At 45.3% G+C, this 27,764-nt stretch overlaps 1 protein-coding gene across 1 annotated transcript; it reads right to left on the bottom strand.

Annotated features, from left to right (window-relative positions):
- LOC132244544 (P2Y purinoceptor 2-like) lies at window positions 1–27,764 on the bottom strand. The gene is made up of 2 exons (XM_059716008.1): window positions 26,955–27,764; window positions 1–162 (listed from the first exon to the last, which is right to left on the bottom strand). Exons 1-2 carry the CDS (start codon window positions 27,762–27,764, stop codon window positions 1–3), a joined length of 972 nt encoding a protein of 323 aa, XP_059571991.1.

The raw sequence follows: 27,764 nt of genomic DNA, 5'->3' as shown, positions 1-27,764 counted from the left end.
TCACTGGTTCTCAAAGGGGATGGTGATGTCCATGAACACAACTCTCTTGGCCTCTTCGTGGGTGATGACGATGTTGGGGTGCATCTGGTTCTCGCAGCCCGGGACAGTGTGGTTGATGGAGATCTCCCCTACTGTGCCCAGGATGGCCTTCACCAGGCAGTTCTGGACAGTGTTGTGATGGAGCTGCTAGGCTCTGATGTGTGGCTGGCAGCTGCACAGCATGTGGAGGAGGGTCTCTGTCTCATAGCCACATCATTGGCACCTCTTGTCCCGGTGGCCATAGCACTTGAGCTTAGCCATAAGGCCAAGAAGTGATACTAAATACACAAGGAAAGAAAGCACTGGGAATCAAGCCCTCTAGGCCAGGTAGAGACATTTCACTTTTCCCAGAATAAGTTATTGGAAACTGGTCTATATTCATAACAGAACAGAAGTTTGGCACACACAGACTAGTTTAAAATTGGTAGAACCTGGTCTAAGATTTGCGCCTCCACTCCCACCAAAGGGCAAATGCGTGTTCTGTTCACTACCAGTCTGAACTATGCCACCTGCAGAAAACTGAGTAATTTAGATGGATTCTGCTCCAGGCTTTTCGAATGCCTGTACTTAGCCCTGGTGTCTGAAAACAGTGATGCTGTTCCATGCCAGGCGCATATAAAACTCTGTAATGTAACCCATCTGGGTGGCTTCTTGGCATTAAGGACTAATCCCTGAATCTGTGGATCTAACACTAGGAATGGACATTGCATTTGTCCCTGTGTTTGTCTTGGAATAGAGATGTCCTAGGATAACCAGGTACATTCATCACCCTTTTAAGTAGTGTTTAGTGAGTGGCTGAATGCATTGTCACTCCTCTGCCATTGATTCAATGGTGCAACCCCAGGATAACCATCCAGATGTACTTCACGATGTTCTGGAATAAACTGTTAGTCTTATCTTGTGACCTTTTCTAGGATTTATCCCAGGACAATGGGCATGGATGTCTGAATGATCACACTTTGTCCCAGGATAAAATGGTTTCTCTCAGGACAAATGTAACTTCTGTGTGTAGCCAAAAGTCAGGACACTACTCCCTGAGCTAAAAGGCTGGTCTCTGTTAGCAAAAAGACTGTTGCTGACTTGTAATACCTCTTTGTGGTCCAGCCTTGAGAAAGGGAACAAGGAGTCTCATTGTGCAAGCATGGATTCCTTATGTTTAAAAGTCATCTTTCAAAATTGGTCAACACCAGGAAGTGATCTCAGTCTGGGAACAACCCCTCCATCCCTGCAACCATTTTCTAGTGAAGTTGGGTCTTGTCCCCAGCTGCCAGTATAGACTGGTTTGCAGGAACTGCGTTTTAAAGTATTTCCTAACATTTGCTCCTTCCCTCTTCCCAGGGCAGGCAGGCGTGGTCTCAAAATAACTTGTTTTCAATCCAGGGAAAACTACCACCTAAGAAAGAACATTAATAAACTGCCTGCAGTCTCTACCCAGATGAGGGAGTTACCTGAATATGACGCCTTGTTCCACAAATCCCAAACAGGCACCAGAGCTGAATCCCCCCCTTTGTTTTGGCTCTGCCAGACAGACAACCCCTATCTCTCATATGACAAGATAGCTCCTCCAGGAAGACAGTGCCCCTAGTACCACTGACTCAGGGGGAAGTGCAGCACATATAGAGTCATCAAAACCATTTCTTGCAGTAGTTAGGTATCTGCCAACTACAGTTCAGGCCCATCCCTGCTTAATCTGTTGGAGCTGGCAGCGACTACTGTGGCAGCAGAACAGTAGACAAGAGCAGGCAGCCTGCAGCAGTACAGTACCTCTTAGCACCTCCTCCTCCTGTGGAGGGGGACAAGGTTAATGGGGGTCCACTTCAGAGGAGGCCACGATGTCCCTGGAGCCCCCTCAGCCCTTGCCAACCTGGCTTTCTTTGGGCAATCGCCCCTTCACTCGCCTGCCATGCCTGGATCTTATTATCTTTTAGAAAAAGGTAGGCTTCCTAGGCCTGATTTCAGACTCCTGAGCTCAGGTGTCTCCACTCTCAGCCTCAAGAGCTAATTAGGTAGCTCTGACAACTCCAGGAGTAAGTAGCATTTTTGTGCAGAGTGCCACAGTCATCTGCAATCTTGACTTTTAAGATGTTGGTTTGCCAGGGGTGGATGGGGTTGGGTGGGGGGGAAGGCCTTCAAGGAGTCTAATCTTTGTTGGGACAGCACAGCCCCAGCCTCTTCTCCGCGGTCTGCCCCAAGGTGCATGTACACCCATTGCCAGCAACAAGCCAGGCTGAGGCTCCATAGACCTCGGTACAGCCTCACAGCTGCCTGCCATAGCCAGCCCAGGCTCTGAGCAGGCTCCTGCTACTCACTACAGAGCCCAGGTTGCTCACAGCAGGTGGCAGGGAAGCTGCAAGCAGCTACACCAGGGTCTGTGAAGCCCCATCCTGGCTCGCTGCTGGCTGTGGGTGCACATACACACCTCCAGGCAGACGGCAGGGAAGGGGCCAGGGCTGCACTGCTACAACAAGGACTGGGCCACTTATGGCTCCCCCACCATCTGTCCTGAGGTGTATATGCCAAGCAAAATGCCTTCACGTGCCATACTTTGGCACAGGTGCTGGGGGTTGCCTACCCCTTCCTTATACCATACCCATGCCTCACAGATGTTAACAATTAATAGCAATTGGTAGGGACTTGGCCCCAGCCCAACAGCAGGCTACCCCAAACCTCTGTACCCTTGTTGAGGATCTCAGCCTTGCTTGCCTCAGCCTTTTGTCTCTTGCTGGTTCCCTTAGCCTAGGCCAACTGTGCCCAACCTGGCTTCTGGGTTCCAGCTTGTGATTGCCTAATTCCAGCCTTATGTTTGTCCTGTCCTGGGCAATACACTTGCTGAGTCTGCTTTGGCTCCTGGTCCTCCCAGCCCTTGTCTCTGTCCTTTTCATGAACATGGCTCCACTCTTCTTGGGCACTGGGCCCCCTGGCCCTAGCCCAGTTCTTGCCCAAGCTAGGCTTCAGACCTTTTATCTGGGCTTTAAACTTCCCCTGGGCCTAAGCCTATGTGGCATGCCCTGAATCAAGGCCCCTAGCTGGGCTTTAAACACTGGCATGTCTCTGGCACCTCACTGTGAACTAAACCACCATGCGCCCTTTAGACACCCTGACGTGGCCTCTGCTCACCCCCATCAGCCACTTCCAAACAAGTGGCTGTGAACTGTAACAAAGGGAATGAGCACACTGGCTGTAACCAGCATTCTCTCTAAGCTGAGCGGTGATCACGGCTGTGCAGGCATGCCTGGCAGTGTGGCATGAGCGTGCCTGCACGGCCACGCACACCACGCATCTTCGAGGGAATGCTGGCTGTAACAAACTTAACCTGCTTTAGGTGTAGTAAATGATATCAAAATCTCACTGCCTGTGGCAAATCTTCTCTTACCCAGCGCTGCGTTTCTTTGTAAGGCACCAGTATTCAGCTGGCAGTCCTTAGGGCAGCTCTAGAGTCAGTTTGGCATCCCCCTGCAGTCTCCCTAGCCTGGAGGTCTTCATTAGGGTTGCCAACTCTGACTGAAGCTATTCTGGGAGATTTTTTTCCCCAACATGATATAATATAATATTCTATTAAGATCTCCTGGATTACTTTCAATAGTCACAAGGAGATCAGTGCTGATTCTGGTAGACTCCTGGCCAATCTGGGAGGGCTGGCAACTCTAGCCTTCATCCAGCAGCTTGCAGGGCTGGATTGCCTGGCCAGCTCAGGCCCTGGGCTTATATGCTTCAAGCTCAGCCGCCTCCTAGTCAGGTGGCTCCCAAGCTCCCAGGGGCTCCTCCTCAGGGCCTAATGACTGATTGCTATGGTGACTTAAGCTTTGCCCTATTGGCTTATTGTGGGCTGCCAGGGCTAGGGTAAGCAGAGGTAGCTGCTGATCTCCAGCTGCCTATTCCATTGCAGCCAGCTTGTCCTAGGCAGAGATCTCTTGGGAAACAGCAGGGGCAACTCTTTATCGAGATGGGCCTCTCCCTCGTCTGAGCAGCAGGGCTTTGCCACTGCCTGGCCTCTCTAGCGCAGTTTTTCTTTTTAAAGTAACAGGAGCCTCCAGCTCTTTGTTATAGAAGGTATTGCATTGAATTCTAATAACTGATTGGCAAGTCTGCCTAATCTCAAAACAGATTTATGCTGTGGGAGGGAGAGAGATGAACAAGGGTAACTCTAGTACTGTGTTGGTAGGAAATGAGAGAGGAAAAGAGCACTAAGGCTCATGGATCCTTAAATGTGCTGGAATCAGGTAGGGAATTAGGAAAAGGGAATTAGAGAGAAAGGGAGCACCTCTTCTCACCCACCTGTGTGCTGCCTGACAGCATGTCTCACATGAATGGACTAGGTCATATCAGAGCAAACCTAGGCTGGAAACTCCTTGGGGATAAGCCAATGGGTGAGAAACACTCTGCGCGCCTCATTATTCATCGAGAAGTGACTGGAGAGCTGTGAATGCTCCAGGGACACATTTATTGCATCAGGGCAGTGGCACGGCACTAAGCAGAAGAGCACCTTGTAGAAGTTTTACTGCAAGTCTTGACCCTCTTGTATGGCTCAATAGAGCACTACTACAACTTATGAAGAGCTTGGCAGGTGCTACCAGATCCCTGGCAATATACAGGGGGAAGAAATCACTGGGAATTGATCTTTTTGGGTGCATCCCCGCTCTGCCACTCACACATTATGTGACCTCAGACGAGTTGCTCTCTATGTCTCTCTTTAACCATCTGTAAAATAAGGATGATACCTCTGCAGTGTGAATCTCAAGATGCTCTGACAGGAGGCATTTTAGAAAAGCAAAGCATTATTATACTCTACATAACACCTTTCCTCCCACTGCCTGCAGAATCGCTCTCTGGTAACACTATGCATATGTGTGAGACTGAGGAAAATTAGCCAGTTTATGTGAGCGAGCCAAGACAGCCATGGAGTTTTTACCCTCCAGTCACTGCCTGCTCGGGAATCTAAGACAGACAGCTCTGTGCATGTCGGTAACTCCTGGGGATGGTGAGTCATTCTTCAGCAGTAATGAAGCCTTGTCAAAAATAAATCAGCTGTTTTACTGTAATTCATAAAGCCTTGACTATTAATCCCATTATCTGAGGTTGTTCCCATACAAGGGGTCACAAGACCTGATCCAAAACCTTTTCAAGTCCATGATAATTCTCCTGTTGACTTCCATGAGCTCTTGATCAGGTCCATATCTTTATCTTCTTACTTCCCAGGGAGAACAAATACCCATCGTTTCACGAATGCTGCTTTCTAAGAAGAATATTATCTCTGTGTAGCTAAGGATAGAGCCAGATTTTTGTTAAACATGTTGACCCCTCCTTTCTCTGCTTTTGCTGTATGTACCCAATGTGTCTGAACAGCCTCCTGGACAGATCTGTGACAGGATTTGGATGAAAGCTTGGAGTGATCTGACAAGGCCCTAATGAGAACTTACATTTTAAATGTTGGAAGATGGCACATTTTTGTGGGTTTCCCTAGTTATTTACATGCATACCAGACTGTGTCTCAGAAAATGGTTTAAAAATGCCTGCCCCCCTGGTTTGAATAGTCCATTGTCCTTGACAAACAGATCACTTATTTTTGGTGAAATCAGGTGGGTAACTTCTGAAGTTAAGTTTTTAATCCCTAGAGTACATAAAAACTGCAACTCGTATGATGGACTTTTGGGTGCCTGCAGCCTACTAGAGACCATAGATGTCAAAGACATGTGAACTAGCTGAATCCATGGCATGGGTTTTAAAATGTAAAAGCTTAACAAGGCCTGGTACTCTCTCCACAAGCAACTGGGTCCATTGCTGTGACCCAAGGAATGGGAAGTTGGAGATTGAGTTATATATTAATCCCCAGATACAACCACCTTCACTCCCATTTGGAAAGGACCTGTGTGCATTATTAACAAAGCTAGTTCAATGGTATACCAAATAGAAATTCACAATGCAAAAAGAAAAATTTAGAAGCAATTCCACTCCTCCCCACAACTGAAGGAATGGAAGGGATATTTAAAATTTTTAATTATACTGTCTTATTAATCAGGTCCGTAGACCCTGTATTTTCTATTTATTTTTCAGGTGCTGTTAAAATGTGGTTTCTGTGTTTTGTAAACCTTGTGCTATTGTTGGGCTATATACCCATTGTACAAGGAGATGTCCAAAAGAGACAATGCAGAGAAGAAAGTTTTGAACAAGGTTTGCTCTTTTACTATCAGGAGTGTCAGTGCTGTGCTGTACTCCGCTATTGCAGAAAAACACCAAAAGGAGTTCCATGCGATGCAATCAATTCCAAGACAACATATCTCAAAATTGCTGGCTGGATATACTCCTTCCTCTGCTAGAAGGAGGGAGTAGCTCCCTGTTGGTATAAAAAGATTCAGGGAGCTGACATACAAGGCACTGATTACTTAATTAATTACAGTGACACTGAGTACCTAGTAATGATGGTGCAGCATAATAAAGACTGCAGCCACTCCAAGTCAATGCTTACTGGTTATTTTCCAGGCATTGACTTAGGAGCGTATGATAGAGCTCTGAAGGGGGTGGCCAATTACTTGACCACTGAAATGGTCCCAACAATAGATACAGTAAAAACATTGTCCTGGATATCAGATCTCATAAAAGATTAATCTTTTTCAAGAGACACATCTGATTCCACAGTAGCTTTAAGATTCTAACTTGACCCCTCTTTATTTCCAGTACTAAAGTATCCTGATTAATGGCAGCTAAATTGGTCCATAGTTACCAGCTGAATTCCAGCTGGTCAAGTTAATGTGGTCCTTACAATAAATACAAATTCCTCTTAGTCTGACTTCATGTGGGGAAGTGATACCCCACAGGCTTGGCATACCACAACCCACAGTGTGAGCAATGCCACCTTTATACTAACTTTTACAGTAATTAGCCCTGATAGTGGTATCTGGAAACTCTGGGATCTGAAAGGGGCGACAAAAATGCAATTGCCTGAAATACAGGGGATGACACACAAAATAGTAGTGGGCCTTGTAAACTGCACATAAAAACAAATGTGCAGTTAAAGGTGGGGATCCACCCCACAGTTCGTGTAATCAACATTTCAATTAACTTGTCCTCAGACATCATTCAGCAAGAAAAGCCTCAGTACTTAACTTGCATGACCCCTACAAAAGGGTTGGGAAAAATGGGTAGAAGGAAAAGCCCTCATTAACACGGGCAAAGAAAAAAAGAGATAACTGGACACAGTTCTCAGAGTTGCAGGAACCTGTTGCAGGGCACTAAGGCGTGCCTACTCCTTTAAGGGCAGAAGCAGCCTAGCAAAGGGGCCCTACAGGCTAGGCAGAGCTCCACAGCTTCAGGTTGCCTGAGTAACAGGCTAATGATGTAATCAGCCAGCACCTGCAGGTGGTCAGCTGACAGGAAGGAGGCAGGGCCCTGGAGCATATAAACTCTGGGAGGGGCTCATGGGTTTGCTTTCACTACCTGTGATAGGACCAATGTGGGAGTGCTTAACTCCATTAACTCTGAAAAATGGCTAATAAACTCAATAGTCTGGGATATTGCTAACATTAGAAAAATTAAGTCCCTTTGCAAATTGCTTGGATCTACCAGACCACCTATGAGAAAATACTGTGGTATTTGTGTAGATGGATCATGCTTTTACGCCCAAGGCAATAACTTTTGGGGTAATAAATCCCTAAACAGACCAAAAGATAGAGGGCAAACATGAACCACATTTGGCTCAAGCTGCAGAAATGGTGGCTATAGCAGTTGCAGAAAATGGGTATTCCTTTACATGGTCTGCACGAAATTAGTCAGCTACAGCTACAAATGGCAGATCTTAGACAAAGCTTAAATGACACCCTAACTGCTGACAGTGCTGCTCTGGCAAAGGCCACATTGTGGCTAGATATAAACACTTTAACCACTCTTACATATGTGCAGGCACAGATATATCAATATGTTATTGTGTGAACAATCAAACCTTAAGAGGAAATCTCCCTACAATTATTCCAAGATACATTACCAGTCCCTGGGTAAAATTAATTACATCAATACTTAACATCACTGCAAATACACTCAGTCTTGCCATTATGGAATATCAGCCACAGCAAGTTCTATAAGCAGTCCACTGGTGCCCCTAGGTGTTACCATCAACCAAACTGTCCTCATGTCTATTATATCCTCTCAATGGACAATCAAAGCACAAAACCACTGAAAAGAAAGCAATGTCCAGTCCTGTGAAAAAAGTGACCACATGCCTATATATGCCCTGGTTATATTTTGTATTATAAAGATGTATGCTTGAGCAATGATCAAGCACAACGTCAATATTCCATATATAGAGACTATTCTAGCCAAAGTACTGTTATTGATATTGAGGAAGGGTGTGTATGTATTTGAACTATGTGTAAGGTGTTAATAATAAATGCACAAAATGTCTCTTTAAATTACGGTTCTAATTGTTTTTGTAGCATTGTAGAAATTATAGAGTGTGATTTTAATTTTAGTAGACATACACTAAAACAACAGTCTTTTACATGGGATTTTCATATTTTCAGTAAAACTGATTTAAATGATGTCCAATTGGGATGTCTTCAGATGAGCTGCAAGTTAATTTGTCATCTGGACCTGTATAAATTGGTCCTGGAAGTTCAAGCTTCAGCAAAACACTATTGTTACAGTACAACACGTGGGTAAAACCATAATTCATTTATTAGATACAGCAAAAGATGCTACACAGCATCGCTAGGGGGAAGCTTTACGATGGTCTCCAACCGATTGGCATTTCTAAATGTGGCCTTACACCTCACTGTGGTGGTTTTAAGTATTGCTGTATTGTTAGCATTGATACAATGTATCATCACATGTAGGACCTGGAAGCTACTTCTAAGAAGGGTATCCTGTGCTCATAAGGAGGAGCTCAGAGCCCTCTTAACTCACATACAGATAAGTAACACACAAGCATGTCCAGTGAGAAGATCTGATATTGGAGATGGTGGCCCCATCTACCATGATGGTAATGCTGGAATGTCTCAGTGATGCTACATAAATGCTTTCTGAGCATCAAGCAGGAGATCGATGACTGAAAGCTTGGCTGGACCTACATGTGACATTAAAATGACCAAATTTAAGTAAAAGTGCATCTTGCACAAGAATGCAAGATCATGACTGGGACCATCCAAAATCAAGCAATCCCAATTGCTTTAATCTCCTGTGCTATTTGCAAATGTACCCAATGTTTTATTATGCTAACCCATTCATAAATAACTGCATATCCCTATGTAACTGTATACTCCTTGTTGACACATCCCCCTTTGATTAAGTTATATTTCTCAGAGCAGACATTCAGTGTCTGTCTGGAGTTTTTAAAATATCTCCATAGACCAGGGGTCAGCAACCCCCGGCATGCATGCCGAGCATGGCACGCAAGGTCATTTTGTTTGGCACACCACCACAGCCCGGGCTCTAAGCAGCTGCTGTCAGCCACAGAGCACAGGCTGCTCCCAGCAGGCAGCTGGGAGGCTGCAAGCCCCGCTGCAAGCAGACTGGGCTCCGTGGGCCGGCTGCAGCTAGGAGGCTGCAAACAATTGCTCTGGGCTCTGGCATGTTGGCACTCCAGCACCTTCTAAGGTAGACATTGTGGGTTTTTTGGCATTCTGGCCAAAAAACGTTGCCTACTCCTGCCAAAAAACGTTGCATACCCCTGTACCACATCGGTGCAGACTATTGTGGATTCTGCCCCACTGTGAAAACAACTACCCAAAACAGTGTCCTGTGATCAATGCCCCAAGGTATCCTGTTCAGTCAATCAAGACCCATCCCATTTGATTGAAATGTAACCTCTGGACTGATCAAAAATTTGCAAAAGAAAGTTTCACACCTGGATGATCCAAAACAGGATCCGAGGAGTTAACAATTGTAATATGATGGTCTCTTTCTTCCTGCTTTGTTCAGACTTTAATCAACCAACTATCAAGGAGGAATGCTTTGAAGCTATACAATTGAACAGTATAGGAATGAAGCAGAGTTGCCAGCAAAATGTGCACTCCACAAGAGAGAGAGAAATCATTGCAGCATTGTACCTGCTCCTAGCTGATCACTCCCTGGTGAAGGATCCACGCTCAGTGAAGGCTGACAATACCTGGGTTGGTGAGAGACACTCTTGCAGCTGACATATACCAGGATTTTGTGATAGCTCATTTACTGGATGTTGGGAAGGAGTTTTTTGTCATTTAGTTTTACGGCTCATTTGTGGTATAGTTATTAAAGCCTTTCTGTCATTAACTGAATGGGGTTAATCCTTAACCACACTAGATTTGAATCCCATTTTGACTGCAACACTGAAGGGTTAAACAACCTGTCCCAGGAAGCCTATGGCAAAACAGTGAATGGAGTCCCCATCTCCAGTCCTACGGCTGTATCATGCTCTCTGCTACTGGGAGGCCTTAAGTAGTATCAGACCAGTAACTTTCTAATGTACTGCATTATCAGAGAGCACTAAGAGGCTCTGTTTTCTGATCAACTGATAGAGTTAAGCGACACCCATTACAAAACAACATAGATTGAAACTGCTTTGCTTAACTGGGTGTATCTATCTGTCTTAAGATACTTGTATGGGCCCCATTACTGAATGAAAACAGAGTTTTAATCTAACTTACTGTTTGCTGGGGGGGGAAAAATGCCCAATGTTGCTCATCGCCCCTATTTTACTGATGGAGAAATGAGGCATGGAGCAAGGAAATGACTTTTCAAGGACCAGCAATGGAGCTCAGAACAGAACCTAGTTTCTCATCGTTTTATCCCCCAGTCACTACTGGATACAAACATAAACACTCAGACACTTTGAATTTGCACCCTGACTCTGTAGTGTTTCTGCTCTGCCAGAGTGGGGCAAAGGAGCCTTCCTGTGAATCAGGTCCTTGGAGTCAGCAGTCTTTTTCTGAAACATGTGGTAAGAAAGTCAACCCCTTTGGGCAGATCACTGTTCCTGTTTTTGACTTACTTTCCCTGAGCATATATTAACAGCTTTGTGAGGAATCTAGAATCATGTTTGGAACCTTCTTGGAGAGACCCACAACAGGTCTGGATCTTATTATTAGGAAATTTAGTATAGTCACTGTAGGATGTCAATAGAGCCATTATCACATCTTGAGGGTTGGGTTAACCTTCTGTTTGGACTTTGCTCAGTTTAAATCATTTGACGTGCTTTAGCAATCGACTTCAGTGTTAGATTCTTGTTAGACAAATAACTCTCTCCAGGTACAAACTCAGCTGCCATTGTTCTATGTCTCTGCCTGCATGACCTGTTTTTTACATAACAGGTATGTAAGAGGGATTAGAACTTAATCATGTTTTAATACACAAACACGCTCTGTTTATCTTCCACAAAGGTAAAGAACAGACACAAAAGCAGATTTCTTCTTGCTATCCAGCCAACAAACATCAACTCTGCCCCAAGGGGACTCCTCTTTAGAAGCAGATGAAGATCAGGTGCCCCTGTTAATTCATCCATAGGCGTTTCTACAGAGGTTGTTAACACGGGGCCAGATAGTGCTGTTTTCTGAAACATCCCACATGTCCATAGGGAACCAATGCACTTCCTGTGGTATCACAAATGCTGACAGCCTTTGTTTCCTGCTGGATCCTACAAGGAAGAGTTGCCCTATCCTATAACCCCTTCTGCAGGGCAGATGTGTTCGCCTCTTCCACAAAAAACAAGCAAACAATGAAACTCAGACTTGCACAATCACCATGGGGACTGGCTGTTGCAATGGCACCTTGTTTGTCAAATACCGACATCATTTTCTGGTGGACTTCACTCAGAAACGACAGACTTCAGAACACAGTTCTGCTTTCTGCTTTCAAAGACCTCATAAATGAGGCAAAATATAGAACATGCCTAAGTGGAGTAATGTGAATTAGCTTCATGTGTTGATGGGGAAAGAATGTTTCCTGCCTAACAGAAGAGGAGATCCAGACTTCCTCTACTGGGAGCAATTAGTGATAATTTCTTTCATCAGCAAGAGTTGATTCTGGCCTTTTTCACATCATTTTGACTCTAGCACTGTTAATCCTGCTGGTTCTTGTTTGAACAGAGCTCAGAATCAGGTCTGCTAGTACCTCTTAACCACTCGACTCGTTATTAAACAAGAGGGACTAAGGTCAACAGTCAAGCTTGCATACACATTGTTTTTCTAGGTAAACTCCCTCGAGTCAGAATTAATTTGCCTGTGTACCACTTGGTTAATGCGGGTTGAAGAAGCTGTGCTGAGATGTCTAAGATCTCAGGGGAGTTGGGTGTACAATTCCCGTGCATTAAAATGGCAACCCCATTAAAATGGCATAAAATGGCAACCCCAGATCCCATCCATCTTTTCTGCCTGCTTCTTTAAGGGACCAGAATCCAGGGTATAATCTTACCACTGTCTCCCCATCTTCTTCCATGCCCTTTCCTGCTCTCCCAAAAGGTTCATGAACCAAATGACCTTCTCCTCTTTAGGCAAGCCTTTCCTGAAAATATTCATTCTGCAAAAGTCTCTCCATGATGATTGCCCCAGGAGATCTATGCTGCTCTGGGATTCACACTCCATCTGATGCCTTTTCTGCATCTATATGTCATTGCCAGTGCCTCATACAGATTGATAGGGCTCTGGAGGACCTGTCTTCCTCTATATCTATGAGTGACACAGAACACCCAATGGCACTCAATAAATAATGACATCATATCAGCGCTGTCCTGCTGCTGCTGTGCTTGATAGGCTTTTCCTTCCCTACATGGCATTTACTCATTCCACGTGGATTTCACTACTCCTTAGCTGGTTTGCTTATCAGTATTTGCTCTCAGTACCAGGCTTATCTCCCTCAGTCACAGGTCAGATTTTTCTCATTGAAATCATGTTCCATGCCATAATTAAGTGGGAATAAAAGGAGGTATGGCTGGCTGGTGAGTATGCTTTCAAAGACGCCACAGACACAAACAGTATCTTTTTAAAAACACTTTTCCTCCTAGTATTAGGAGACAATGAAATGACTCCAGCTTACATGTTGTTATCACATGTCTTATAATGTTTGGCATTTCTCTTAGACTCCTAGCTCCTGGAATCATGTGAAAACACAAGGAGCTCAAATTGCAGTTTATTTAAAAAGAACCCTTCCCCCACCACAATTTCTAGCCACCATGATTGCAGAGGCTCGGCTAAGCATGTGATCCCTAAATACATGAAAGCAAGTAAGAAGAATGCCAGACAGGTTAATGTAAAGATGTCATCATTTTTAGGCCAGTCTCATGTTTGGGGCTAGCAACATAGTAATGGAGCCGAGAGAGGACATTTTACTATATATATACAAACAGCAGTTAAGATTGCTTCCTGTTAATGGAGTAATAAGCATAGTAAGCAACTTGACCTTTAGTCCTGTCCTTTTAGTCCAGGTCATTGTAATTTATCATCTCATAAACAGAACACACTCACAAGTCATCAATTAGATATCTGGGTAACAAATTATCGTTGTATACAAGACAGAAGATTCTGGTGTATTTCAATGTATTGCCTCTCTTGTGTGTAAAATAGCAACAACTATAGCCTAAGAGTAAGTTGATTGCTTATCAAAAGAGCTGCAGACAATACTATTTGAAGTTCTGTTAGTCCTCCAGGAATATACTGATCAGTCCTTTATTACAAGATCAATTCTTTGAAGTTTGCCACTTTCACATAACAGATTTTCTTTACATCACTGTTTGTGTATCCATGTTGCACATCTGCCACATAGCATCTCAGCATGATTAGCGATCATGTGTTGTTTCTAGGGGGTGGACGGAGTGGGGGAAGAGAAAACAGGAGGCTTGGCTATGGGACTGTGATTTCTTAGTTCCACACCTACCCATCATTTTTGCAGTCATATGGCTAGCAGGCTCAGTTTTGCCACTGCTTACCTGGCACTCCTCTCTCTTCCCCTCCAGCCATTTTCCCTAAGAGCCTTTTAACTTCTGGTGGCCAGCTAATTCTCTCTCAGATGGCCCAGTTCTCCTAGGAAGCCTGTAATCACTCCCAACTACCTGCAGACCTTGCAAGCCTGCAGAACACTACAGCTGAATGTGTGCAGTCTGTTGCAAGCCTCTGCCAGTCAGCCATCCTGCTATACTGCCATAATTTTTGGCCACCATACCAGTTGGCCAGTGTGAGTGGAGACAAGCGGAGGTAGATGTTCAAGATGTAGATGAAAAGCACAGGATTAGCCAGAATTGTGTTTACTCTTGCCAGGCTGACCTTTCACAATGGATGTCCAGTGTGATGATATGTGCAATCACTGGCAACCAGGGAAGAGGAGATGATTTTCAATGGTCCAAGATGAAAGACCCACCGTAGCATTAAGCTGAGTATCAATAGATACATATGCACATTATCTCACTATAGAGGTGCACAGGATTTACTACCCATAGAATACGCTAAGACCAACTTTGCTGTTTGAAGAGTTTTAGAATTGCAACTCCAGCTAGCGCCAGTTAATTTTGGATTCAAACTGATGATCATGCTACCGTTATGATACTGGGAGGTGGGACCTGCCTGTGTGAAATCCACACTCTCTGTGATCTTGTTCCATTTTAGCTGCCTAGTGAAGTCCAGTTATTCTAAGAGACCACAGGTAGGGGAAGGTGATCCCCACTTGCAAAGTGTGCTATTCAACAGAAGAAGTAATGATACTTAGCTGGACACTGGAAACCATTTACTGACCTTCCATTCTGAATAGCAGCTCTGTTAAGAACTGGGGATGGACTGTGGCCAGTAGGTTCACCAGTTTACTTATTTCAGCTTAATGTGAAAGCTGTTGCCATGATTACAGTGATGTTCTGGCTTTCCAGGACATTGCTGAAGTGTATTCATAATGCCTTGAAGCCATCTGGGTATATTCTTATAAACTAAAGGCACCCAAAAATATGGCTTTGCCGTATATAAGATTTCAATTAAAGAATATTACTGAACCATTCCCATAATGCTTGATGGCTTTACAATTGGCATTAAGTTGGTGACTTAGTAAAAATATTCTCTTTATAAGCTGGCTCATCTTCAGCTAGGGCCCTCACCTCTCCAGCTTTACTATTATTGAATCACCGATCTGTGTTTCTCAGAGATGCTAAGAGTCATCATAGCCAGTGGGACTATGCATTAAATGAAGAAGTTGGTGGACATTTTGTTACTTGAGTGTTAGTGCAAATACATTACCTGGTAATAGGAACAAAGCTCAGAGAACCGTAATAAGATGCATTTATAAAAGTGAATCTGATCCTCTGAAGCATGTAGAAACAGCATGCCGTTATTCAGTTGTCCACAAGGTGTCCGTCCTCTCAAGTGCAATAGCTGAAAATACAGTAAGGAGTGTGATGATGGAAAAGCAGTTTTATTTGTCATATTTGGTTACTTGGTGTCTTTGATGATTAAGTACACTTTTCTGCCCTATCATGTTTCTCATAGGACTCCATGATTTTTTTTCTAGAGAAACTATTTGATGAAAAAAAAAATTTTTTTTTTTAATGAAATTATTTTTTTGGCTAAATTAAAAATTTTCAGGACATTTTTGGCCAAAGATTGCTTTTTTGGCCCAAAAGTATTTAAAAATATATTTTTTTCCTATGAAAAGTTAAAATGTTCCATTGGAAAAACACTCCCATTTCCTGACTAACTTTCTTTCCAATTCAGCATCTGCTTGTGGGATCAAGAGAAAACTGCAAAAAACCTACTGGGAATTCATCTTAAATCTGCAAAAACCTGTAGTTTGCTATCTATCGCATTCCAGAGTGAACCCAAGCTAAACTGAATTGCAGATGTGCTTAAAATCAGCCTACATGGGAAGCACTGTTGGATTCATCCATACTGCTGCAGTACAAGATATATTTGCACACCAAACACTTTTGGTCCCAGCTGCATTCTTCAGAACCAGTATAACTTTCCAAGTTAATTAAGAATAAGACTCCAGAGGGCTTCATATATTTTTTCTAGCAGCCGGTCTGTGATTGAGAGAAGATATACAATAAGGTTACTAGATTGGGTGGGATATTGTGGCCGAGGCAGTTTCTATTGCCATTGAAATGCAAAGGAGTGATGAGGCCTGCACCGTGTCCAGTAAAAGAATGTACATTCCCCTAAATTTAGGGCATAAGGGATTTTACTTAATTTCTTACCAGACAATTGCAAGTACTGAATGGTAAAAGAAGGAAATGGAATATTGAGAGAGATGAGCATAGCTTTATAATATTAAAATAAATTGCTTAAAAAGCAGAATTCCCACTAGTAATCTGGACACTGCAATTCTGGAAAGGAATGAAACAAAAATCTAAGAAAATCATCACAGAAATTTGTTGTACACAGACACCATCTACTGAATGTCAATAGAAGCTGCACAGAAATAGAGAGTGCTGATATCTGAGGCTAGAGGTAGACGTCCTGGAATGCACTGGATCTGCTGCGCTGCAATGTGTCATGGCACGGCTGACCTGCTTCACCAAGTGAAACACACATCGCCCCTTGTCACACCCCTGCTGATGTGGGACGAAGGCTGATATGATCTCCTCGCTTTCCCTGTGCCCCAGGTTTGACTGACTGAGAAAAGCAGGATTTTTCCTGCCCAGACAGTCCTCGCTTTCCCTGTGCCTGCAGGTCCAGCTGAGTGGGGAAAGTGCCACAGAAGTACTACACGTGCACTGCAATAAAGCAGCAGAATCTATTACTGTCTTTTGCTGCACCACTGATTTTCCTTTCACGTGGCACAACAAGGGGTAGCAATGTCAGCATTTGTGCCACCATAAAAAAATGTGCACATTTGGATACACATTTGCATCATCATTACTCAAAACAGCAATTTCATAATTAGCAAACAATGACTTTATGATCAGTGATAAAACACCTTTCCCCTGAACCTTGCAAATCACATTATGACATTAATTAATTTTCACAACAATCCCTGATGAGGTTCATGAATAAGAATGATAAGAGTTGAGATTAAAACCTGAGTTTCTTGCTTACAACTTTCCTGCTCTACCTGTTTAGGTTATGCTGTTTTCCCAATTAGTAAATGTAGCTGAACTTAATATGCTAAAGGTGTTTTGACTCCAACCCTAAGACAGCTAGCAAATACAATGTTAATTAGGTTAAATCAACAGGTAACAAATGACAAGGTACAGTAGTCAAGAGGATCCCTTGCAATGTGACTTTTCAATATACTAGTCTGGGTGCATCTATATATGCAATTAATGCACAGCAATAAGCTTTGATGCATATCACACCACAGTTTATTGCTTCTGGGCGCCACATTTGAATATGCATCTGGGACTGCAGCATACTGAGCTGGGCTGGAGCACCCCCAGCCTGCCAGCCTGGGGCTGCTCCAACCGAGCTCAACATGCTGTGGAGGGGCTGGCTGGGGCACGAGGGTGCTTCAATGCAGGGATAGCCAGCAGGCAGTCCTCATACTGAATTACCCCTTTGCTCCAGCTAGCCAGGGCAGTCTCTACACCAACATTCCCTCTAGGCTGTGTGGTGTGCGTGGCCGTGCAGGCACATATGGCAGTGTGGCATAAGCACGCCTGTGTGGCTGTGAATGCTGCACAGCTTAGAGGGAACGCTGGTCTACATGTGTGCTGCTGCAGAGTAAAAAAAAACTACTCTGCACGATAGTACTTGTGTTTACAAGTACTATTCTATGGAGGGTAGGGTGACCGCCTTTTCTAAAGGGGAAGGTGGGACACATGCCCTCCTCCCCTCTCATACCCTCCCCCCTGCCACCACTGCTGTGGCTGGCACAGTCAGACTGGAGTGGAGTGGAGTGGAGTGGAGTGGAGTAGAATGGGGGCTGGATGCAGGCTGCCAGTATGGGCTTGGGGCTCCCTGCTCTGCTGCCTTTCCCTTGGGAGCCCTGTGCTGCCTGCATGCCCCCTGTCTAACTCTATACCACTACCACCATCCCCACAGCTGCCGGGCAAACAGGGGGCACCTCACCACGGTGACATGGTCAGTGTGGGGCGCCTGGAGGCAAGGCACCAAGGCAGTGAGTCCCAAACCTGCAGCAGACAATCTGCATCCTCACTTGCCCCACACACAAATCTGTGGGGGCACATGCTCCCTATGCCCCCTGGACAAGCCACCCATGGCTCTGTCCTGCTCCCCACTCCAGCTCCATGTACCACCCTGGCTGGGCAGTGTACCCAGGTCCTGCTCTACTCCCTCCCTCACTGTGTGGGCCTTGATCTCCACCCCCCACCCTGACCTTTTCTACTCCCCCTCTCCCCCATAGACTTACCTGCAGGGAACTGCTCTCCAGGATACCTGGCTGTGTTCCTGACCACATGCATGTGTGCAGGCGTGCTTGTGCACCTGGCGCCCCCTGCATCCCTCTCCCAGCAGCCCCTTGTAGGCTGGAAGGCTGTCAGCCTGCAAGGGGAAACCCTCTGTTTGCTGATCCCTGCACAAGGCTGTGAACCAAGGCACAAGGCTGAAATGCTATCCTGGAGTTGTGCAGCCGAGGACTAGGACTTGCGGTTCCCATTGCATGACTGTCCTGCCCAATTAGGGATGGGTGGTCACCCTAGCAAGGGGGCTAGTTAGTTTATTCTGTCTCATTAGCACTGCACATGTAGACAGAGACATTTACTGCAGAGAGAATTAGGCAACTCCATTGTAAACATCTCATGTAGACACACTCACAAAGGAAGACCACTAGAAAGTGCCCAAACAGCGTCTCTGCAAAACTGCTCCTTTGCACTTCCTATACTAGCTATTCTTAGGAAATCTCCAATAGCAGAGTGGCTAAAAACATATGAGCCATCTGTGATGGCTGGCATCTTGTCTCAGCTGGGAAGTGAACTAGGGAACTCAAGAATTAATATCATGAATTTCTGCACCTGAACTGAAAGTGTAGAAACTGCCAGTGCTACTAGTATTTCAGTGGAATGTCCACCTCACCTTTGAATCAAGGAATGATGTGGTGAATGGTACTAGTGTTAGACTGGATGCCTTACACATCTGGGCGCTCTTTGTCAAACTAGATTCTTGTATTTACTGTAAATTCAGCATTGCTTTAATATAAGCACAAATGGCTTTGGTAGCACTTAAGATACTAAAGGACGTGATACAACTTTTGTAGGCTACAGCCTTTCCAAGAAGTCTAAGGAAGTTGAAAGTCAATGTAAATTGGGTGCTTAGCTCTTTTTCCCCTCTGCAAATGCCAGCTATAGCCACTTCTCATTTTAGAGAAAACTAGTCTAAACCACTTTTCCTTTTCATAACAGTATTTGTTGTTTGCATTAGAGTGGCCCAAAAAAGTCCCTACCGAGATCAGCGTCCCATTGTGTTAGGTACTGTACACATGCGTGGAAAGAAATAAAAAAACTTCCACTTGAAATAGCCAAAATGGAAAAAAAGGAAGTTTCATGATCTTCACTGTGAAAATCAGGAAGCAAAATGCACAGACAATAAAGAAAGCCTGATGCCTCACTCAGACCTCCCAAGCTGTCATTCTAACCCCAAGATCATCTTTTCTTTTTGTAACTACACCTCTTCACATTTCTTTAACAACTTCAGTGTAATGAAGTTCTTTCCCTCCAGGCTTGCAACTTCACCATCATAACAGAGGTGAGCCATAAGCTCTAAGGCTCATGGAAATTTATTCTTCAGATTCCAGACCCAGTTCTAGGTGGTTATTTTTATTTCTGCAAAGATGGAATGAAGCAAAAGGATATGAAGTAGCTGGCATTCTAGGGGGAAGAGTCAGATACAACAAAAAGGGACACCTACAATCTGCCAGCTCACTGTAACACAATGTATGAAGGTCCATTTACAAACTGAATAGAGCTGGCACCCAATTAGCATACTACCCAGGGCAGCCTGGTTCAAGGGATCCACAAATTAGGTGTCAGAGTTCACATACACAAAAAAATTAAAAAAATATTGAAATGAATTTAAGAAAATAGATTATGAGTCCTGGTCTGGCTTCTGGCATCTCAGCCCCCCCCCCATCCACCCTACATATGGAGCAGCCAGTGCAGTGCAAGCTGCCAAAGTTATGCAAAGAAAAAGTTGTGCTTTGGCCCTTTGGTGTTACAGGCACTCTCACTCTTACATCTACCCATCACAAGAGCGGCCCCAGCCTTCAAAAGGAAGCCTGTTCCCCTCATCCCTCCATCAGCAATGCCTCCACATCTATTCTGGCCTCAGCCCACCATACAACCAGCACCCAAACCAGCACCACCTTACCTCCAGGTGTAGCAACCCCCCCCCCCCAGTTTTTCTTTCTTCTTCTTTTTTATTTTAATGCATTCCCTCCCCTTCCCTAACCATTTCTAACTTTCTTTCTGACCTCTCTATCCCTTATAAGTAGTTATTATTAGTATTAGGTAAGCCAAGTTCTTTTATGATAAGCCCCTTTTTAAAAATATTGTAAATAGAGTTTTGCTAGGTTTGTATTGATTTTTACTGTTGTATATTGTATTATTATCATTTTCATATTGATTTTTATTGTTTCATATGGATAGTGTATGGTTTAGGCATGTGTTTGTAAGTGAACCAAGATAATGTCAAGTTTCCATTATGTATGTCAAGCCTCCAACTTGTGACTCATGTCTACCCCTCCCATGTAAATTGGTTCCCGGATGAATGGGAGTGATTGGGAATGATTGAAATACAATGGTAGCAGGCCTCTACTGAACGGCCTGTAACGACCAGGCCATCACCTCACATTGATTCATCCAGGAACCACTGACCTCACCCAGGAACAGAGACAAGAACCCAGCATTTGAAAGACAAAAGACCCTGCAGAACCAGCAACTCTACCATTGTACCCCACCATTAAAAACACATGAAACTGTATATCCCAGCCTGAAGCACGCATGCTGAGTACACCAGGGGCTAACCCTTGCCTGGACATGCCTCCTGTCACTAGGGTCACACAAGGTCTGTCCCCAAAGAAAGGGGCAGTGAAGACAGACCCAGTGGGAATGCCATTTCTATCTGAACCAGACCAGCTCCACGTCATGGTGCCTGTCCACCCCAGAGGCCCTGCTGGTGACCCCCTCTGGACAACACCGAGCTGAAGGAGACCCCGACTGGCCATCGAGGACCAACTTTCAGCCTGGGATAGGTAGATATCACCTGCACATTTCCTCCTCCAATTTGGACTCTCTCTCTCCTCTCGGACTTCAGCCCCTGCACCAAGCCTCTTCAACCTCTGCTGCCACTGTGTGTGGGTGTGTGCGTGCGTGTGTGCAAAGGAACCAATAAGATATTGTGTCACCATCTCCCCTGTTCAATAAAACCACTGTCATCTGTAACCCCGAGTTGGGTTGTATTTCACTGAGCCCTGGTCCCTTCCCCTTCTTAAATTCTGGTCTCTGTCTCTCTCTCTCAGCTTCACCCCACCCTTTTCCTGCCACCTCTCAGCTTCTCTCTGTCCCTTCTCTGTTCCCCTGCTGCAGCCTCTTGGCCCCATTGCTTTCTGCTGTCTCTCAGTCCTGTTCCTGCTGTCCACCGCCTCCTTCCTGTGTCTCTCCGCAGCTCTTCCTGCCACTTTTAGCCTCTCAGCCCCCCCTCATTTCTGCCTCCTGCTGCCTCTCTCCATCTCTCTGCCTTCTGTTCCCAACCTTTCCTGCCCCTGCTTCTTCCCTCGGTGCTCTCCAGCTTTCCCCCACACCCTATCTAGCTGCCACTTCTCCCCCCACAGTCCTCTGGCCTGCCACCAACTTCCCCGCAGCTCCTTTGGGCTGACCTGCGGGTTTCCCAGCAGCAGAAGCCCTTCTCCAGTTCCCAGCACCAGCAGCTCCTCCCCCTGTAGCTTCCTGAGCTCCCCAGCAGTCCCTCTCCAGCACCCCTGGTTCCCGGAGCCAGCCCCCAGTTTCCTCCGCACCCTCTCTAGCTCCCCTGCACCCTCTGTCCCAGTTTCCCTCTCCCTGCTTACCTTTTGGCTCCCCTGTAGCTCTGGCTTGGGTCCCAGCCTCTGTGCCGGCTTCTCTCCTGCATCACTCCCCTGTTCTGCAGGGTTTGGGCCTTGTCCTTTAATCAATTAAGGTCAATTAACCTAAAGTAACCCCCAAGTCTCAGTTCTTCAACCCAGCTCTCCCTAGTCTACCAGTTCTAATCCCGGTCCCGGCAACTTTCACTCCCCACACTTCCACTTTCTTACCTTAACCTTTCCCCAGGTATCCCAAGTACAACAAGCACATACATACACATCACAACACCCAACTTAGGAACTCACCTGTGTGTGCATGTAGGTGAATGGTATGCATGTGAACTGATATACATATATGTCATTGTGTGCATGATATACGAATTAGTGATCCATGTGTGTGTATTGGGTGTGCAGGTATTGATAATTGATTCTGGTCTAATTTTTGGTCTGTATAGTGTGTGTAGGTGTTTGAACTGGTGACAGGTGTGCATATGCCTAGGCTGGTAATTGACTGTATGTATGGACCTAATTGATTTCTGTGTTTGTGTATGTGCAATTGTACACTGTGCCCTCCTGTCTAGCAGTGCAATTTTGAGATCCTGGGAGTTGGTCTGACCCCACAAGGCAACACAGGTACAGCTGCAACAGGGCCTTCCCCCCTCACCCGCATTCTCCATCATTCTGTTCTCTTCTCCCCATCAGGTGCTGGGCTGCAAGAGGCATGCTGCCTACTTCCTGCCCTGCCCTGATTGACTGCTTGTCACTCAAAAGGTGGGCAGCTGAAGATAATTGTGGGTGTTTCTTCAGGTGGGTCAAAGTCTCTGCTGGGTCTGGAGCAGGGGCAGGCAATTATTTTGGGCACAGGGGCGCTTACTGAGTTTCGGCAAGCCATTGAGGGCAGCGTGACAGGCAGCCCAGGGGAGATTAATGTTAATTTTCTAATTTTTTTTAGGGGCCCCATGGGCTAGATAGAATGGCCTGGCAGGCTGCATCTGGCCCCCGGGCCGCATTTTGCTCACCCCTGGTCTGGAGCTTTTCCTGTCATTGGAAAACCCCATCAGCTGCCAGGTGTTGGCAACACGGAGGTGTTACCAGTCCCTGGTAGTGATATGGCCTTTCCTGGGCCCTTGTTTACCAGGTTCAATAGCACAGCTCTAAAGCTTTGGAGGAGGCAGTGGAGTAAAAGAAGAATCACAAAGTTCTTACTCATCTGGGCTAGGGACAGACATTACACATAAACCAGTTTAAGTGATCAGAAACTGGTTTAAACCTGTAACAGAATAGACATTCTGTGCACATAAACTAGTTTGAAAATGGCTAAAACTGGTTTGAGATAAGCCTGGTTGAATGTAGTATCAGACTTAGCTTATTTGACTCAAAACGGTTTATGCAGTGTCTATCCCAGATCCCTTCCTGGTTTAAGTTAAACCACAGTCCCCCAGCATCCCAGATGCTTTGCAACCCAGGGCAGGGCTGTGCTCCAGCCCAGCAGGGATGGCCCCACCCCTTGCTCCCTGGCTGGAGCTCTGGCAGAGATTGCAGGTACAGCAGGGTCTGCCTGGCTTCCTTCTCTCCCCTACACTCCCTGCTCAAGCAGGGATTCCTCCTTCCCCTCTGCCTTACACAGACCTCTCAGCATTAGCTAGCATACCACATGCTGGCTGTGGTCTGTGCTATGGGAGACAGGATAAAGGCAGACAGGACCGTGTCAGCTTAGGGCTTTTTGGAGCTAATCAACAGGTAGCTGGTAATGTTCCTCCATTCCTTCCTTGGAAAAAGTTGTTTAAGAAGAGCTTGAACTATTGAGAGAAGCTTTTGTTTTGTTTGATGGGCTGATAAATGCTAACTACTCCCTGCTGTGTAACAAAATGTTCTGTTATCAGCTCCCTTCTGGCTCCTTTGCTGGTTTGGGGGTTGGGCGGGCGGAACCCCTCCCTAATCAGAGCATCCTGCTAGGGCTTGGCCACACCTCTCCTCAGCTCAGCACTGTAAAAGGTAAGGGATGGCTACTTTAGCGTCCCTGACTTCTAGCCTGAGCCACTGCAGGCATGTGCCTGTATTTCTTCAGTCCAGAGGGGATGTCTGTCTGTTACAAACTGGTTTAGCTTAGCCAGGCTAGACTAACCTGCTAAGATTGAATCAATTCAGGCTTAGGCTTTTTGAATGTCTGTCCCTAGCCCTGTTGCCTAGAAAAGACCAGGATACAAAAAAGGAACTTAAGGGCAGGATCCTTTCTTTGCTCCTCCAATGAGGAGGCATAGGCAGCCAACTACCTTTCTGTGCTGAGGGCAAGGGCTGGGGCAGTGCTCTAAGCTCTGTCTCCAAGAATGGAAGGGATCCTCTGGGGTAAAAGGAGAGTTTAGGCCTGGTCTCTCTATTTCAGGAGGGCAGCACTGGCTGAAGTTGGATTACAAGCAGGACAAGAGAGCCTGTGCAGAAAAGACCACCCCTTTGGACACTTCAGAGTTGTCTCCTGTTACCTCCGTGCAGAATTATGCTGTGTATTTCACTGCATATTTTGAAACTCACTCTGGCTTCTAGCTATCACCTATTTAAAAAGCCATGGCCTGAGAGCCTTCCAATTTGCTAAGCTGAATCTCTCAGATTCAGTGCAATTGACTTTGGGAGCCCAGACATTGAATCTGAGAAGTTTTGTAGGGCAGAAGGGACCTCAGCTTTCCTTTTAAGATAAGGAACTTTAGTCCTCTGATTGCAAAGAAAGCTGGTAGTATAAAAAGGCACACAGTTGTTCAGTTCATGCTTCTGCTAACTACTCTAGTATGATTATACTGACAGAGGTACAGACTGCCTCTTCAGGCAGTCATTTTAAAATGGTAATTCTTAAACCTAATTTTGAGTGCTTGTATGTTAACCACACTCACAGCACAGCCATGTTAATGTACATCCTGTTTTGGACACTGTTTCATGGATGCATTAGTTCTCCCATCAAGCAAAGGCAAATTAAGCTCTGGTAAATTGTACCCTGTTTATTACCTGCCCTGCTAGTCACAGAAACAGAACAAGAACTTTCAGTCTTGCTAGAAACAGGAACATTAAAATACTTGAAACAAAATGGAGAGATAGGATGGGGAGGGTAGAGGAGGGGACCAACATGCCACACCCCCAAACTGTAGCTTCTGCTTTGCCCTCCTGGAGGTCTTTACAGCCTAGTTAAGAGCTCCCCATTGGTGTCTATTTAGTTCTTTGTAGCACACTAGCATCTTTTGTCCAGGTTTGTCATGATGTTTCATACACAAATAGGAGTAAGTCTTGCAGCAGCCATGTGAGGTATTATTGCTACTTTACACGGTGGTTAGCTGGAGTTTAGAGGAAGTTTAAGCAATTTGCCCAAAGCCTATGGATGAAAGGAACAAAGCACAATAGATCCCAGGAGATCCCCATTTATCATTATTTCATATTCATACTTAAATAGTACATAGACGCCAGTTGGGCCTCATTGTCCTAAGCATAATACAAACACTATACCCAGGTGCAGACTGCTGGCTTGCTTTCCATGCCAAAGAAGATTAACACCACACACAGAGCCTGAGACATGTTATTTTCTTTAAGGCTTGTTTTATTATTCAGGCAGAAAACTCACAAAGCAAAGATATTCTAAAATCAGGCTCAAGAAGTCCATTGACCTTTTTCTTGGAATCACTTCTTTCTTCTTCAGGCCCATAGAAATCTGCTTCCTACTCCCAATTCTCTTGCTCAGATTAGTCACTTGCCAGTTTTTACACCTACTTTATTAATCTCAAGTGGGGCTGAAGTTATCTTTAAAGGGTCACTTGACTAATCATCCAATGATTTGTTTAGTTGTTTCTGTAGATATCGCTGGAAGGTGTGGGTAGAATGTCCATCTGGAAATGGACTCTCTTTCCTGTGTAATTTGGGGACGTATTTACAAGCCCATTGGTCCTATACTTTGCATTGCTTGTCATCTACAGAGATATTTTCACCTGCTGAAAATATGCACTGTAATTTTCATGGAAGACAAGCATTCAAAAATTGTTTGTTTTTTTGAGAAACGTGGATTTCCACTAGGTTTGTTAACAGTGGGCATGTCTACGCGTGCAATTAATGCAAAGCAATTAATTCCAGCGTTTATTGCTCTGGAGCTTATAGCTTCCAGGCACCATGTTTGAATATGCACCTAGGACCACAGCACGTTGAGCCGGGGCAGAGCAGCCTCAGCTGGCAGGGGGTCCTGGGGCTCAGTTTGCCAGCCCGGGGCTGCTCCAGCCTGGCTCAACATGCTGCAGAGGGGCTAGCTGGGGCTCAAGGGTGCTCCAGTGTGGTGCTAGCTGGCAAGCAGCCCACACATTGAAGCACCCCTGTGCCCCAGTCAGCCATGTCAGCACCTACTTTGCAGCACTACATGTGCTTACAAGTATTTACAAGTACTATCCTGCTGCAGAGTTTATTAGTTTACTCCAGGCTAATAGCCCTGCATGTGTAAATGCCAAGACATTTACTGCTGAGCTACCTAGTCTACTCCACAGTAAACATCTTATGCAGATGCGCTTAGAGAGATTATTTTTTGGTTTATAGTTGTAGCTCCAGACTCTCAACCCCCATCTCTGGCTGTTTTGTAGCTCTCTGGCAGCACAAAGGAACCAAAAATTGGCCGAACACTTCAGTGGTTCCCTGGCTGTAGGAATGATCATTACAACTAGCAGAACATACAGCATCTTGTGGTTGCTCTAAGTAATGCTGGGATCTGTGTCAACACCCAGGAGCCCTGAAGATCAATCAGGGGAGTTCAAGAGTCCCAGAGCTTCTGCCACCTCCAACAGAGTTCTAGGCATTGTAAAACATCTGGCCATTACTATTTAAAGCATTTCTGACTGATCCATCAGAAAGTAGCAGGCTGAACCCCAAATCCTACACACTTATTTGGAGATCCAGAATTTGCTAAGGAATTTTGAAAAGGACTTATTAAACTTCTCATTAGCAAAATTAAAGATCAAAGGGTCAAGACAGCAGTTTGCCATGGTGAAAACCCATGAGGCATAATAAGCATGTTCTACCTGGTGCAGGAGCTCACAGGACATGTCATAAAACTTCACAATCACACCCATGGTCCTGCAGATGTGCAGGGGGACAAAGCAGATGACAAATATAGTCAGAGATACTGTTATCATCTGCAGGGATTTAGTCTTTATAACCTTGCCCCGGAGGCTTGCACTGCTCATTTTAGCAATGGTACCTCCCAGCAGGCCATAGCAGGTTAAGGAGATGCCAAATGGGAGGAGGAAGGCAACCACAACTACGATCATGTTGTAACAGAAGTAAAGATAGGACAATTCTGTCTGGTGGATATTCAGGCACCTCACTGAGCCTTGAAGGACTGAAGTCTTGAGGACGAAGAAAAAGGGGAGCCCTTGAATGATGAGGATGAACCAGAAGAAAAAGCAGAGCTTCTTGAGGAAAGGCTTTGTCTTCCAAAGGGATCTGGTGTTCAAGCGCACAACAGCAAAGTACCTGTGGATGCTGATGAGCATCAGGAAATAGATACTGCCATATAAATGGCTGCTAAGGGCGAAGACTTTGAGCTGGCAGAGAAACTGCCCAAATGGCCAGTGGCTGCCCAGGATGAAATAAGTCACCATCAGTGGTGCCAAGGGAATGATGAGACTATCCACCAAAGCCAGGTTGAATTGGAGGATCATGCCAGAGTTCCACTGCCTAATTTGGAACCAGAATATCCAGAGACTGAGGCCGTTCAAAACTAAGCCACCCAAAAAGAGGATGCTCAGAAGGATGGGGATGACAATGTTGACCTGCTGTGGCTGGCACTTGGTGATGTTGCCTCTCCAGCCTTGGGTAGAATTCTCCAT

Source organism: Alligator mississippiensis, chromosome 12 (genome assembly GCF_030867095.1).
Source record: "Alligator mississippiensis isolate rAllMis1 chromosome 12, rAllMis1, whole genome shotgun sequence".
NCBI lineage: Eukaryota > Metazoa > Chordata > Crocodylia > Alligatoridae > Alligator > Alligator mississippiensis.
The sequence above is the reverse complement of the archived record's forward strand: the minus strand, read 5'-3'. Positions and strand labels throughout refer to the sequence as shown.